Genomic DNA, 15,971 nt, shown 5'->3' with positions numbered 1-15,971 from the left:
TCTTTTCCAGGATCAGCACCATCAGTGTTTTTTTCAGAGAGACTTAGACCCACAATTCCCATGAGTAGATACTAAGAGCTCTTATTTATTTGTTTACTGCTTTTGATCAGGTTAGGCATATTTTCTTGGCTAAATTACAGATAGGATAATTATAGAATACAAACAGGTGATTCAAAAGTGTATTTGAAAATTGAGAAGCGCTTAGAGGAACCCTGAATGTCAGGACAGTTCGGGACTTACCTGACCAAATGCAGATACTTATATCTCAGCTAGTCACCTCAGACTTCCAGTTATTTCCTACTTATTACCAGTCAACTGAGAGAACTAGGTGAGTGTTACCCTTCAAGTTCCAACCTACCCCAGCCACCTACTATAGGATGCATGTTCTGGAACTACCTTTTTTTTCCCCCCCTATATTTTGTGTAAGAGGAGCCTAGATAACTGGTTCAGCAAGTTTCCAAAATTCCTTTTTGACTTCACTTTGAACTGATCTAGCACATCACTAAATCCACTCTGCATTCCCATGAGCATGACTTTTGCCACTGCTTTGGAAATCTCTTGAATGCTCTTTCGTTTTACTGACTTTATTTTTGTTTTTTCATTTTTCAGGCAAAAAGAACATTTTACTGGTCAAGAAAAAAATCTCATTCTTTTGTAGTGAATGTTCTTGCCCAGGCACTTTATGAACTCTTTGCTGCCAGAGATGGTAAATATATTTTAATGATAACCTTTGACTAATTACAACTTGGTAAATAAATATGCCTGGGGAAGGGATGTGTTTGACCATGCATCCATATGTTTGTGTGTGTATATGAATATATAAATATGTATGTATATTGATATATATTAAAAATATATTATTCACAGGATTTTAATAAGTTAGCTCTTGTTCTCTGCCTAGTTGTTTAGTTCTATTGTGATGTAGACTGAGTTTTAGCAATGTGAAGGCAAGTCTGAAGTTAGTATTAAAAAAAACCAACAAAACCAAACCAAAGAAAAACCCCACAAACAAAAAGTAGGAAGCTCTTGTTCTTGTGTCAGTTAATGCAAAAATATTTAGATATTCTGTAAGGATATCCTTTCCTTAAATAAAACCAGCTCAAAATCCAGCTGAATTGAAGAGAACAACAGCTACCAAAGTCCTGGATTTAATGTCATTGTTGCGTGGGCAGAAAATTTTTTGTATGTGTTGAATATATTTTTTTAGTCATTTTAATTAATTTTGTAGATTCCTTGCATCAACTAAAGAAAGCCTGTTTCCATTACTTCAGACTTGGAGGAGAATGTGTCTCGGGTCCTGTTGGATTGCTCTCTGTGTAAGTTCACTGTGCTGTCAATAGTTAATGTGAAGGGGGCTGAGCAGTGAGAGCCCCTGTGAGATGTGATCTGCACAGGGAGAATGACCCACACCAGCCTGTGTTGTTAAGATTACACTAAAGGTTGGACTCTTATTAGAAACTTTTTTTTTCCTTTCTTTCTGTGTAAGGAAGGCCACCAGAAGCTGAAGAGAAGTTAGTGTAGGTGGCACAGGAGTTTGAATGAGGTGGAGGGGTCCAGACCAACAGAGCAGCTGCTGGAGACATTCCCTACTTGATGAGTTGAGAGTAGTGAAGGGTGAGGCCTCTCATAAAAGGTTGTAAGGAACAGGGAAATCTCTACGTGTGAAGGTGTTTGAATGACCCCTCAGAAACTAATGAATGCGCAGTAAATCATACTACTCTGAACATGTGAGAATGTGTGCTTTTATGTTTCTCCTTCTGGAATGAGAGCTGAAACTGGAGAGCCTGTAGAGAATATTCTTCTGGGGGATGATAAAGGCAGACACAGAGTACTGGAAAAGAGAAAGCAGCAGGCTGTGTTGGCTGTGCTGTAGAAGGGACCGTGGAGGGTGGAGCAGCTGCAAGAGAACCAAATTTGTAATTTTTAGTTGAGATGGCAGGAGCAGAGCTGCCAAAATCAGAAGGGGGAGTGTAATCAGTGTAATCTTGAGTGCAGATCTCTAGTTGTAAAATGAAAATTTGTCAGTGCTTTCTGACTCTGTTTATTTACCTGTTCTTTATATATCTTGTGTTTTTTGTTTTTTTAATGCAGGTTATCTCCTAAACCAATGGTACTGATCGGCCACTTCTTTGCTGTGGCTTTATATGCTGTTTATTTTTGCTTTAAGTCAGAGTCCTGGATCACCACACCTCGAGCAGTTTTCAGTAGTGGAGCTGTTCTCTACCGGAGCTGCTCTATAATATTTCCACTTATTTACTCTGAAATGAAGTATTTATTCTATTAAAATCCAGGAGAAAATGACCGGAGGATGAAAACAAGGAAATCACAATGCCTTCAAAATCTCTGGACATGTACTATTTAATATTGTATTATGTTCTCTTCAAAATGCAATTTCCTTGATAAGGATTTAACTTAATTTTGGTTTTGTGGTTATATACATATATATTATATGTAAATATTCTTTTCTTTGCAATTTAAGTTCAAAAAAGGAGTTAGCTGTTTACAAAAACAATAATTAAGTGTTGACATGTGGTAGATAATTGCCAGTTTTGACAGAATTTCTTTCCTTGCTTTACCCATTGCTGAGTGCACCACTAATATTAATAAACTGAGAAGTGAAAACTGTAAACCATATGCTGCTATTATCCTTCATGCTTTTTCTGTTCAGTAGTTCCATAGACTGTTTCTTGATTACTGTGAAGTATTGTAACATTCTTGATTTGGGTTATTTTGTTAGGATTTGCCTCTGTTCTGTTTCAGTTGCAGGTAATATACTAGCCTCTTGGCACTTAAAAGGACACTGTAAAGGATGTCAGATTTTGATGTGTCACCATATCTTTGAGTCACTGTTGCCAGTGCCATGTTGCTCTTCTGAATTCTTTTTTTACACTGGAATTCATTTAAACAAGTAATAATCAAACCATAGCTGTGTTGGCTACTGCAGTGCACTCAGGTACTGAAAGCACATGTTTTTTTCAAATTTCTTCCTATCTCACTTCCTTTTAAAACCTTGGGAGTTTGTTTTGCTTGGAGTGTGTGCAACTGAAGTTTAACACTGCCACGAACTGAAGCACAGCAACAAACTTTATCCACTGAAACATTCAGTCCAGGCTATTTCTAGTAGACAGTAAAGTAATCTTTAATATTACTTGTAAAAATTAATGAAAAGTACCATGAAAGTGTCCTTTTAATACTTGGAGTATGGTGGGATTATTTTTCCTGTAGGAATTGCTGCATGCTACTAAAGAGTTCATGTCTATTCCTGTTGGTCACTATTCCTCTCAATGTTGTCGTTATCAGTGTGCTTTCCTTTGTTCTTGTGCATCTGCATTTTATTTTGCCTTTTCTATGATTGATTTGGGGATGGCTCCACTCTTGGCTTGCCTAAACAATCACACGTGGGTGCAGCCAACAGTCTGGAAAGCAGTAACAGATTTTGTTCTTCTATGCTGGTGAAACTGTGACTCTATCTTGAAAATGGCAGATTGCATAAGCTGTGTATAAACACATTTTATCTTGGACTGTGAAAAAAATCTGTGGAGAGACTTTATTTAGTATTTTATTTGATGAATATGACCTGTTCTTTTCCAGAAGCAAAAGTATGTATATTTTTCTAACCATGATCATTTTTGATACCCTCTTGAAATTACACCCATCATGAATATGTCTATGTTTAAACTTTAGGGCAAAGTACTAATATTTTCAAATATCATTATATATGGTAACTAAATGATGCCCCTTTAAGGGTACACAAAGTTTGCAGAATTTATACAAGTGTTTTCAAAATTTGTGACAATTTTGAAAATATTGATTAATTTTACATTTTCTATTTTTTTATATTATTTGCAGTCGGTCTCTTTAAAGTCAAGGATAAAAAGTCCTGAGCCAAATACACATCCTCAGCTTACTTAAATAAAAAGTTACGATATATGTAGATTACTTCTGTTGTGTATCTCTGGTTAATGAGTTTTGTTAAATCCTAATTGATCAGGAAATACGAGTGTGCTTAAATTTGCATATATGTGTAAGGACTTCTTTCTTTTCTTTCCTTGAATTTTGGTGCCTGGTTAATTCTCTTGATGATCAGGGTAACAACCACTTACTGGAAATTACTGGGGGAGAGACAAATCTTGCGCGTGTGTGTGAGAAGGATCAACCTGAAAATACGACCCATGAAATGGCTACGTGCCTTGTCCTCAGGACAAGATGAAGGCCTTATTTTGAAGTATCAAACCAACTGGGATCATTGGGACACCGGGAAACACAGGGTGGGCTTCTAACTGAAGTTACTGATGAGTTGGTTTTAGGCACTCTTGGACGGTGTTGGCCGGGCGCCTTCTCTGGTTGGTGGCTGCAGCAGCGTGTTACCCTGTTGAAGAAGAGTTATAGGGCAGAATTTCCAGCTGTGTTCCATAGCCCCTGACCGCAGAGATTTTCTTGTGGATGCAGAGGGATGTTGGCAGGGGGGAGGAGGAGAAGGTGTGAAAGAAGCAGCTCTTGAGTCAACTGAGAGTAAGAAGAAAGCTGGCAGTGAGTGGGCAATGTCTGTAGGTAAAACGGCCAAAAAGGGAATCCAACAGCAGCTCGTGCTAAGCCACAGTATGGTCACAGGTCTGTAAGAACCCCAATTTTCATTTTCTACGTCTATATGCAGCAAGGTGAAGCAACGTGCCAGGAAAGTTGTGTCACAGGTGTTCAGAATCCGAGAGGAGCAACAACACACGTGTGTTTGATGCCACTTGTCTCTGTATCTGCAAACTCTGAGGACATTGGTTCTAAGGATTTGTACACTGCTGATGCCCAAAAAAAGGCAGATAAAAACTGTTTAAAGACAGAATTTTATGCCTTTTAAACAGCAAGGTATTTATTTATTTAACGGCCGGGCGGCCTGCCAGCTAGTGCTGGGAAAACAGGCTCCGAGCTGGTTAGGTTAGAATGAGTATTTTATATAGGTTTGGCAATGATTACAACATAACCACATACATATTCATATGATTGCATCATTAGATTACAATATTCATAACAGGTGGAGTTAGGGCGGAGATTGAGGCGAGGTCTCTATTTTGAGGAATATTATGGTGGTAGATCCTGCCTTACTTCCTCATGGGGTCTCAAATTTTCTCCTCTTCATTGGGTGACCCTGATGACCTTTCGTTCTTTCCATTGTTTCGTGTTCTGTTCACCCAGGCTTAAAGAAACCCTTGGCTTCGGGCCTATTTCACCCATTCAAATGTCTACCTTGGCTCCTTTGGCTAAGATTTATTACCTCTGGGCTCTTTGTACAATGTACCTGTAAATATTTTGGTCTGCAGAATTTGTACAGAACAAGATCTCTTTTGAGCAAGGTAGAGAAAGGGGGGGGGGGGGAGAACAGTGGGCCCCTGGAGCAAGATGCTTCGATTAACCCTTCTAAAGCCTTGTCCTCTTTCACTGCAACATTTAATAGTGTCGTGTGTCCTCAGTGAAGTGTTGTGGGCACAGGAGATGTGTGTTGTGTGTGTGTGGTTATCCCTCTGCTCCAGGATTGGTGCAGCTGCAGCTAAGGGAGTGAGCAGAAGGAGCAAGAGAAGTAGCTATGTAGTGGTAAGACTGTAGGTGTGGTATTGTAGGTGTTCACATTGTGCAGGGGTATGAAAACTTGCAGGGAGGTGGGGAGGAAAGAGAAAACTGTCATGGAACCATAGAATCATCAAGGTTGGAAAAGACCCCCAGGAATCCAACCTTTGACCAAACACCACCATGTCAATTAACCACAGCACTAAGTGCCATGACTGGTTGTTTTTTGAACACCTCCTTGGGCAGCCAATGCTTAACCACTGTTTCAGTCCAACCTCAACCTCCCCTGGTGCAGCTTAAGGCCATTTCTTCTTGTCCTATCTCTAGTTGCCTGGGAGAAGAGGTCAACCCCCCCCACCTGGCTACAACCTCCTTTCAGGTAGTTATAGAGAGTGATAAGGTTTCCCTTGAGGCTTCTCCAGGCTGAACACCCCCTCCTAGGATTACTCTCCAGACCCGTCACCAGATCTGTTGCTTTTGGCTGGACTTGCTCCAGCACCTCAATGTCTTTCTTGAACTGAGGGGCCCAGAACTGGACAGAATTCAGCTGCTGCACTGCAGACTGGTTAGATAGGAAAGGTGTGTGGAGCGTGTTGCCTCTACTGGCTTCCCATGTGTAAGCTGTGACCCGTGCTACTTCAAAGGCTGCTCATGTGCCCCAAAACCTACATGTTGGTATTTGCTGTAATCCTCTTGGTGCTCACGGGTTATTTTGTGCCAGTAGGGCAGTAATTTACAGTTGACTCACGGTCCTTCCACGTATTGCTCTCTGAAACCAGCTTGTGCATGACATTACTACATGGAAAATAGTGTCAGCATTTCCTAAATTGTTCCCTGTGAAGCTCCAAAGAGCTGCACAAGCTACCGTGCTGTGCAGAGTGAACAGAGGAGTGACAGAGTTTGCTGAAATAAAATTATTCAAGGTATTAAAACTAAAAGCTGACAGGGTATTTTAAATAGTAACTGAAATCCATTGTTAATTTAAGAAAAATAACATTAATAGGAAAAATAATCTTGATCATAGAACAATTTGTTTTGGAAAAGATGTTTAAAGGTCATCTAGTTCGACCCCGCTTTCATCTAAATGAAGTTGCTCAGAGCCTCATCCAGCCTGACCTGAATGTTTCAACACTCTCATTGTAAAAAGACTTCTTCCTTAGGCAGGCCCTGCTACAACATTTGTCCCCCTCTTTCTTATGGACCCCCTTCAAGTATTGAAAGGCTACAATAAGTTCTCCCTGGAGCCTTCTCTTCTCCAGGCTGAACAACCCCAACTCTGTCAGCCTGACTTCACAGAGGAAGTTCTTCATCCCTCTAATCTTGAAGGCCCTCCTCTGGACCCACTTTAACAGGCTGATGTCCTTCCTGTGCTGGGGACCCCAGAGCTGGATGCAATATTCCAGGTGGGGCCTCAGGAGAGCAGAGCAGAGTAGAGGGGGGCAATCCTCTTGTCTTCCCTTGACCTTCTGGCCACACTATATTTGATGTGGCCTAGGACACATTTGGCTTTCTGGGCTGTGAGTGAACATTACTGGGTCATGTCCAGACTTACCCACCAGCACCCACAAGTCCTTCTTGGCAGGGCTGCTCTTGATCCAGTTGTTTCCCAGCCAGTACTGATGCTTGGAGTTTCCTCAACCCACATCCAGGACTTTGCATTTGGCCTTGTTAAACCTCATGAGATTTCCATGGGCCCACTCCTCAAACTTGTCCAGGCCCCTCTGGATGGCATCCTGTCCCTCAGGGGTGTCAACTGCACCACCCAGCTTGGTGTCATCTGCAAACTTGCTGAGGGTGCACTCAATCCCAGTCTCTCTGTCATTGATAAAGATATCAAACGGTACTGGTACCAGTATGGATCCCTGAGGGACACCACTTGTCACTGATATCCATCCTGACATTGAGCTGCTGACCACTACCCACTGGATGTGATCAGCAAACTAATTCCTTATCTACGAAGCGGTCCACCCATCAAATTTGTATCTCTTCAATTTAGAGAGAAGGAAGTTGTGGGAGATTTGAGTCAGGGGCCTCTACAAAAGTCCAGACAGATGACATCCATAGCCCTTTCCTTGTCCACTGATGTAGTCCCTCCATCATAGAAGGCCACCAGGTTGGCCAGGCAGGACTTGCCCTTCATGAAGCTGTGCTGGCTGTCCTGAATCCCTTCCCTGTTCTCCATGTGCCTTAGCACAGTGTCTAGGAGGATCTGTTCCATTTTCTTCCCAGGCACAGAGGTGAAGCTAACAGCTCCATAGTTCCCAGCGTCCTCCTTTCTACCCGTTTTAAAGATGGGAGGAATGTCTCCCTCTTTCCAATCACCTGGAGCATCAGCTGACTGCCATGACTTTTCAAATATCATGGAGAGTGCCTTGGCAACTATACAATCCAATTTCCTCAGGACTCTGGGTTGCATCTTGTTGCATCCCATAGATTTATGTATGTTCAGGTTCTTCAGGTGGTCACAAACCTGATCTCCTCCTACAGTGGGAGGGACTTTGCTCCCCCAGTCCCCATCCTGCTGTCCATCCTCTTGAGAGGTGTGGAAGAGAAGTTTACGTTGAAGAATGAGGCAAAAAAATTTGTTGATTACCTCAGCCTTCTCCTCATCCCTTGGTACCAGTTTAATGGCTTTGCTACTTTCTTTGACCTTCCTTTTCTGGTTAGCATACCTGTAGAAGTCCTTCTTGTTATTCTTTGAGTCACTTGCCAGGTTCAGTTCCAGCTGTGCCTTGGCCTTCCTCACTCCATCCCTACACAACTGAACTTCATCCCTGTACTCTTTGCAGGTTACCTGTCCTTGTTTCCACTGCCTGTTCATTTCCTTCTTGCCATTTAGTTTGAATAGCAGGTCCCTACTGAGCCATGCCAGCCTCTTGCCTTCCTTGCCTGATTCCTTACACCTGGGGATCAAGAGCTCTTGCACTCTATGGAAAGCAACCTTAAAGGATCTGCCAGCTCTGTTCTGCTGCCTTGTCCCTGAGGGCAGTTTCCCAGGGAGGAATGCTCCTTAGAGGAGCATTTATCCAGCATATTTGATCCTTTGTTCCCCTTAGAAGTGAATCACCCACAATCACAATCCATCTTTTCTTCCTCATGGAGGTGGTTGTGATGTGGGGTTAAGGCCTTTCCAACTCTGCCAACACCTTGTCATTGACTGGCCTTCCACATCCAGAGCCTTATACCTGTTGTACAGAGGCACCTGTGAGGGTGAGATGGCCAAGGAGGGGTTTTACCTGCTGCCCAAGCAAGGACTTGCTTCCATTTACTGCTTTCTTTGGAGCTACTGCTTTCTGCCTGGTGGGGGGAGGATACAGGAGATCGTAGGTGTTTTCTGGTGGCTGCTCCTTTCTCAGGGAGGCCAGAGCATGGTTCCACCAGTCTATCTCTTTCTCAGACTCCTTGGTGCTCTTTACCATTCTGCTTCCTCCCTTTAGCTCTGCCACCAGGCTCGGCAGATCATCCACCTGGTCACATCTCACACAGCTGTCCAGTACTGGGGATGATGGTGGAACCCAACTGTGAGTGTCCTTGAGTCACCATGACTGGTCCTCTCCAAGCTTCCACTTGGTTCGCAGGGTTAGTCAAAAAGGTTAACAGGATATTAGAAATTGTTAGTGATGGGCTAAAGCAGAAAAAACCAACAAGTCCACACTGAATGGTCCTTGGCACGAACTGGTGTATGGCAGTGCAGGAGCTGTAATGCTTCAGGCAAAGTCAAGAGAAGCTGTGGAGTGAAGCGTTTGGCCTTTTCCAGTATCATTTTCAGAAGATAGAGATAATGAAAGGGTGTGAAAGAAGGGGCCTCTGGTATCACATCCATGTTTTAAGCTCTGGTCCTCAAGCATGGGTTACCAAGCCAGCCAATGACAAACAGCAGGTCAAATACCGAAATACTTATTAAGGCAATGGACACATGCATAGTCAGTCATTCTGGAGAAACAGTGGGGTGTGTTGCATATTCAGATATGATTTTAAATGGTTCCACCCATGCTGTTACAGTGGCTAATTTATTATTTCATGGGAACATTTGGATTTTCTTTGTCTCAACTCTTTGTTTACCTGTGGGCCACTCTTAAGCAACTGCAGCTTTTACATGTTTCTTTGATGCAGCTGGTTTTCCTTCAGATGCAGATTCACATTTTTCATTCAGGCAACAACATCCTGACACTGTCTTCCCAGGTGTGGTTTTTGATAGTCCTGACATAGGGCTATCAGTGCTTGCTGATATGGTCCTGAAAATTTATCTTGCCTAGTAAAAGTATACAGAATTTAACGTGCGAATATCGACTTCCAACTGGTGTCTGTACAGTCACAGCAGTACCAGTGGCATGGGTTTGATTTTATGTGGGCTTCTAGGCTATGAGGCTGGATTCTTTAAGGGCAGGACAAGAAGGAGAAGTTTGCAGATGGATAAGGGTCCATGATCCCACCTGTGGCTTGCTGGCATGAAGGTTTCATCTCCACTGTCTGTCCCCCGTCACTGGTGTCACTCTCAGTCACCATAATGGTCTCAGCACAGGCTAATTTGTGCTCTCTCAGGCACCTCCAGGTGTGATCTGGGGGAAGGGGTATTAGTGTGGAGTAGGGAATGTTGCCAACACTGGGTGGAACAGGCTGCCCTGGAACACCGTTCTGGCATGATCCATACTTGCCAGGTGATTCCAGTGTCACAGAATCGGTCCCAACAAGCTTTATGAAGTTGTGAATACTGAGGTCCTGGACGCAAATGTCAACATGGGGCTCCAGTGTTCATATACTTCATATACCAGCAGCTGGTTCATATACTTTTTATGTGGGAAGTATGGCATAAATATAACCCTCACCTATATTTCAAAATAGTACATCTCTCACAGAATATATTTCAACTGTGCTATTAAGGCTTTAGGTTGCAAACCTTTATCACATTCCTTAAGACTATCTTGTGACTGCTGAAGGAAACTCTTGCAGAAGAGGACACTGGTAGCAAGAAATTTGGTTGCTATTTTGGGAATGTGTTGAATGTGTTTTGACCTTGGCTAATTTTTGCTTTGCTTTTTGAAATGTGGATTGAAATGCATTTTTTGGTGGTGAGGATCCCATTTTGTTGCACATCCTGCTGCAGACACATAAACCACTCAAGATCTGAGATGAGATAGTGTCACCTGCAGGAAACCTTCTGCAGAGTCCCTGCTTCCACCTTCTCTTGAGTCCTTAGTATCACCTTCTCTGGCTGGAAGTGGTTCTATTAACCTTTACCCTTACAGTACTTTTTCTAAGAGAGTTTTCTCTTTCAATGTGGAAACAACAGGAAGCAAGAGAATCTTTTGCCACAGGCTGCCTTGGGATGCCCTGCAGTGCTGTGGGGGTCACTTGCGCTCCCTGGTACTTTGGCTGATGCCAGAAAGCTTTTCTGACGAGTTCTTGCTGCCTATACAGCACTTCGCTCCAAGGTCTCCATCTCTCCTGCCGTCACCAGGCAGGAATCAGATCCAGTACCTGAGTTTTCCACTCTGGTTGCCTTTATCTGTGCCAAAGGTGAGTGGTAAAGCGGCACCGCTGAGACTCAGGTTTGGCCATACGGTAACTCAGTAACCACAGGTAACTAATAACAGGGGGCTGGAAACTGCTTATTGATTTACCATGGTTTCCCTTGCACACAGAGAGCACTTGCTGGTTGTTGCAGAGGACACACGGAGCTGCTCTGTCTCTCAGTAACGTATTTGGTGTTTGCATTTTTCATCTTGTCCAGAACTAGTTTGTCCTGCAAATGACATCTGGGAACAGGTAGCGCCTATAATGTTATTTGCAATCCCAAATTGGAGCAGTTAAATCAGAGCGCTCTTGTTATTCATGTGTCTGATCACATCAACATCACCTAGCATGGTTCTACTCCAGATAGTGCCTACTCAGTACCTGTCAGCTACTGTATTTGTCACGTACAATCTTTATAATCAGATAAATTAAAGCCTGTAACAGGGAGGCATTTCTCCTCTCAAACTTCTGCATCACTGCCCAATGCTGCTAAGAAGACTCTTTTGATGCCCTGGAACAATACCCTGGGGAGCTGCACAGCTTAAAAATATCCTTATAATCTGCTTTTAAGGACCGACGAACCTGTAGAAAGGATTATCTTGATTATTTATTATCTTGATATTTGGTCAAGTAAATCAAGATGCTTATTTGCTAAAGGAAAAACAGAGAAAACAGCATTCTAAGGTTTAAAAGGCACGAGCATGCAGAAATGATGTTGCATCTGCATTAGGCCAGTGTGTAACATCAGTTTTCAAAGCCCTGTGTGATTCAGACAGTGAGATGCTCGAGGCATCGCAATCTTTTTAATCCTGTGCAGACATTGCAGCACCGAGGACCTTTTGGGTAGGTTGATTTTTGTATCTGGAAGAGTGTTGATAGAGATTCTTGTATTGAAATTAACTCTACCCGAGCCAAAGCCAGCACAGTGGAGACGCAAGTTTTCCCAAGATTCTTCCTCCCCCGAGAATGGCCTTTCAAATTCCCAGTTAACGTGCAGGCTAAATAAAAGCAGGCAGATCCCCTGGGCAGATCTGAGTATGAGCCTGTGAAACTTAAGCCAGCTAAGAGCCTTTCTGGGCTTGGTTAACCAGTTAAGCATGAGACATTAACCATGGGCATAACCAACTGATTTCTGCTGGAATCCCAGCTCTGTCATTATTCTAAATATTAGTTTTTCTGGTTTTGTCTGAAAGCCACATGATTTAAAATTAAGCACTGTAATTAAAAATGACATAAACTGCATTTTGACTTCTGTGGCACTCTACATACTGGTTGCTTTGTGGCTGCTTGGAGTGAAAGGAATTCCCTGCACTGGTGATTTTTACCTGGATAAAGCAAGAGATACGATAATTTCCAGGGAGGAAGCCAGTTAACTGGCATTGTGGATACATCCCAAAGCAGATTAGTTCTGCCAGATCTTCATAAATCATTATTGACTTTTTTTTTTTGAAGAATACTGCGATGATCCAGAGCACAGAAAAGATGCCCACTGATGTTTACAGGCTACTTCAATTACAGAAACTAATTGGAATTATTTTTCCAGTTTTTTCTAGTCTGCCTGTGAACCCTCACTTTCCTTAATAATATTGTTACTGATTTTACTGCTTGCTGAACCCCAGCAGTAATGTACACTCCAATGAATGCCCACTTTAAGGGCCCAGCATAACTCTTAAACAGGACCTAAAATTTCAAGCTTCATCGTAAATAATTGCATTAATAACAAAAGTCCTCGTTCATTAAGAGTCTTCTGTGTGTTTTAACTTAACCAGCTTTAGGAAACTCTACTGTTTCCCCTGTGGTGGGGACAGGACAGTTGCATTTCTTTTGGGAAAGTTTAGAGCTTTCTAAAGGGAAAGAAAAATTAAATTGAAATAGAGAAAAAATGGCATGACACCAGTTTGTATTCGTCCACTGCTGCCCTTCTCTTTCTTACCTGTTAAAGTAGAAGTACGTGTTGCTTGCGTGGGTTAAATATGTTTAAACATCACGTTGTTAATGCTGGGTGATACTGACTCCCCACCTCACCCATTTCACCCTCTCTGTTCTCTTTTCTTTTTCCTGCAGTCTTATCGTGATATTCTCTTTCTCCTGCTGTACAGCTCCATTTGCTTATTTGGTTTCACAAGCGAATCATTAAGAGGAACCATATTATGGGGTTAACTAAATGATCAAACAATAAACAAATGGTGAACTTTGGAAATCAAATGATAATCAAAGGGTGATTGGGCACGTATTGGGTCTGGCTGAGATAAGAGTTCATTTTCCCCATCACATCTCTCACGGTGCTGTGCTTTGCACTGGTAGCTAGAAAGGTCTTGGTAACACACCAGTGTTTTGGCTACTGCTGGGAACACTGGCACGTGCTGAGGCCTTGCTTCCCAGGAAGTGACCAGACATTGCTTGCTGATGGTAAGTAGAAAATAATTGTTTTTTTCTCTTTGCTCGTGTTCACACAACTTTTGCCTTTGCTTCGGTAACCTGCTGTATCTCAACCCAGAAGTCATTCTCCATCTTATTTTCTCTCCCCTGTCCAGCTGAGGCGTGGAGTGATAGAGCAGCTTGATGGGTACCCAGCACCCAGCCAAGGTCAACCCACCACAGGGAAATAACTGACTTTGTGGTTTGAGGATGATTTAGATGATGATTCACACGGCAAATAAAAAGCGGTAGAACACTATTACTTACTACACTTCTAATAATGGCTGGATAATATTGCTACCCTATAAGATAACTTTTGGGCCTGAGGTGAAATGTCACCTTGCTGTAGATACCCGATGCCAGGTACTGGGTCTCATCTCAAGAAGTAAGCGTGGGGGCCATCCCTGCTCAAGCTGCACCAAGACTCAAGATGCTCCAGGGAAGATTCAGGTCGGACACTAGGAGGAATTCCTTCACAGAAATGGTGATTAAGCATTGGAGTGGACCACCCAGGGAGGTGGTAGAGTCACTGTCCCTGGAAGTGTTCAAGAAAATGGATGTGGCACTTGGTGCCATGGTCTAGCTGACATGGTGGTGTTTGGTTGAAGGTTGGACTTGATGTTCTCAGAGGTTTTCCAGCCTAATTGATCCCGTGATTCTGTGATCAACAGGAGATCTGGAGCATACCCCCCCTTCAGGGAAGCACAATGGGCTTGGGTGGCTACTGTACAGATTTTCACAGCATGACTCACAGCCAGCCCTGCCTTTGGTGTACATGCAGGAGTGCAGCCACCACTGTTTTAATTGTGCCCAGTCTCAGCTTGGCTGATACTCTTAACTCCTGGTGAGACATGGCCTAGGCTCCTGTAGCCCCACACATAGACAGACACACAGGTCTGCACAGCGGGCTTTGCCTCAGTCAGGGCTCCTGTCAGCAGTGCCTGAACCACAGTGCTGTTCACCCACCCAGAGCGGGGGCACTGGTCACACCTGGAGGGAGCTGTGGAGGCCAGGGTGGCACTGCCTGCTGGGAGGAAGCCTGTGATGTGTCTCAGCTGGCACAAAAGCTCTTGCTTGGGCAGGGCAGGGCAAGGAGAGGGAAGGGCTGTGCTTCCGACACAGTAGCTGCTGGTACAGAATGCAGAAGTTGAAATCCTCCCCTGCCCTCCAAGCCAGGTTGCAGTGGCACAGGTCCAGCTTTTGCAAAGGCTGATTTCGGAATAGGTGAACCAATAACACTCAGCAGAGCTGAAGCTCACAGACCAGAACTCAGTCCTCCAACAGAGGAGGACCAGATGGGGGAACATATTTAAACAATGGGGGCATCCAGGAGCCCATGAGACCCAGTGGGACACACCCCTGGATGTGGGGAGAGCTGCCAGGAGTCAGTGTTGAGGCCACTCCCCATGCCCTGTGAACAGTGGTGGTGATCCCAGGGCCTGCTGTTCTCTCCAGGAACAGCAAGGAGGATGGGGAAAGCTGCAGGACAGCCAGCCTCACCACAGAGGGAGGTGATGGAGCAAACAGACCTGGAAATCATCTCCAAACATACCAAGAACAAGAAGGGGCCTGGGAGTGCTCAGCATGGATTTACTAAGGGAAAACCAGGCAAAACCAGGCTGGCTCCACAGCTGGCACCAGAGGAGCCTGATCAGCAGCACAATGTCCACCTGAAGGCCAGTTAGGAGTGGTGCACTCCAGGGGCTGATACTGGGGCCAGTAATGCTTAATGTTGTCATTAATGACTGGGGCAATGATCCCTCAGCATGTTTGCATGTTCCATAGTGTAGAAGCCTAGAAGATAAAGTGTATGTATCACACTCTGACAGCAGATTGTTTTGGCTGGAAAAAGGGGCCAGAGGAAGGTAATGCAGCACTTTTCTGAGACTCGTCCTTGTTCTGGCTCCTGGAGATAAGCACAACACAGTTGAGAAACTTATCTCCAGAGCGGGGAAAACTTATCTACAAAAAAGTACCCCCCCCAACGCCCAGGTGTGCACCCGCCCCAGGACATCCCATCAGCTGGACTGGTGCTGGAGCCAGGACTGGTGATCTCTTTTTCTCTCTTTCTTGCTTTCTTTGTCTCTGCCCCTCTTTAATCCATCTCTCTCTCTCTCTCCCCTTTCACCCAACCCCTTTATCCAAAACTCACTGCTGTGTGCTTATGCAGGAGGTCTGGGACTAACACACCAAGTTCCAGGCCAAGTTTGTAATTTACTAATAAAACTTTGTGAGGTTTTGTACACCCTCTGACTTTTGTTGTTCTTTTTGACCATGAGCATCTACGAATCTTGGGTACTCCCTTTCCCTTAAGGGTGGAACGTCAGACATACCAAGAGTGAAAGTTATGTGAATAAACACCTTGTTCACAACATTTGTCGTGTTACAGTTGCACTAATATTTGTGCCTTTAAGTAGCCTGACAGGACTTTTCAGCTATGGCTATTTAATTATTTTTCCATGCTCTAAAGAAGAAAATTAATT

General features: G+C 43.7%; 1 protein-coding gene across 1 annotated transcript in view; it reads left to right on the top strand.

Moving 5' to 3' along the window:
• SQLE (squalene epoxidase) overlaps window positions 1–3,939 on the top strand; it is a 16,185-nt gene extending 12,246 nt beyond the window's left edge. The window contains exons 9-11 of the mRNA XM_027898979.1: window positions 610–706; window positions 1,229–1,316; window positions 2,092–3,939. Of these exons, the coding sequence (XP_027754780.1) occupies window positions 610–706; window positions 1,229–1,316; window positions 2,092–2,284 (378 nt within the window). The 3' untranslated portion in view covers window positions 2,285–3,939. The remainder of the gene's footprint in view (window positions 1–609; window positions 707–1,228; window positions 1,317–2,091) is intronic.
• The last annotated feature ends 12,032 nt before the right edge of the window (window positions 3,940–15,971 follow it).

Source organism: Empidonax traillii, unplaced genomic scaffold (assembly GCF_003031625.1).
Source record: "Empidonax traillii isolate 1590-97213 ecotype Southwest subspecies unplaced genomic scaffold, ASM303162v1 scaffold632:size372483, whole genome shotgun sequence".
NCBI lineage: Eukaryota > Metazoa > Chordata > Aves > Passeriformes > Tyrannidae > Empidonax > Empidonax traillii.
The sequence above is the reverse complement of the archived record's forward strand: the minus strand, read 5'-3'. Positions and strand labels throughout refer to the sequence as shown.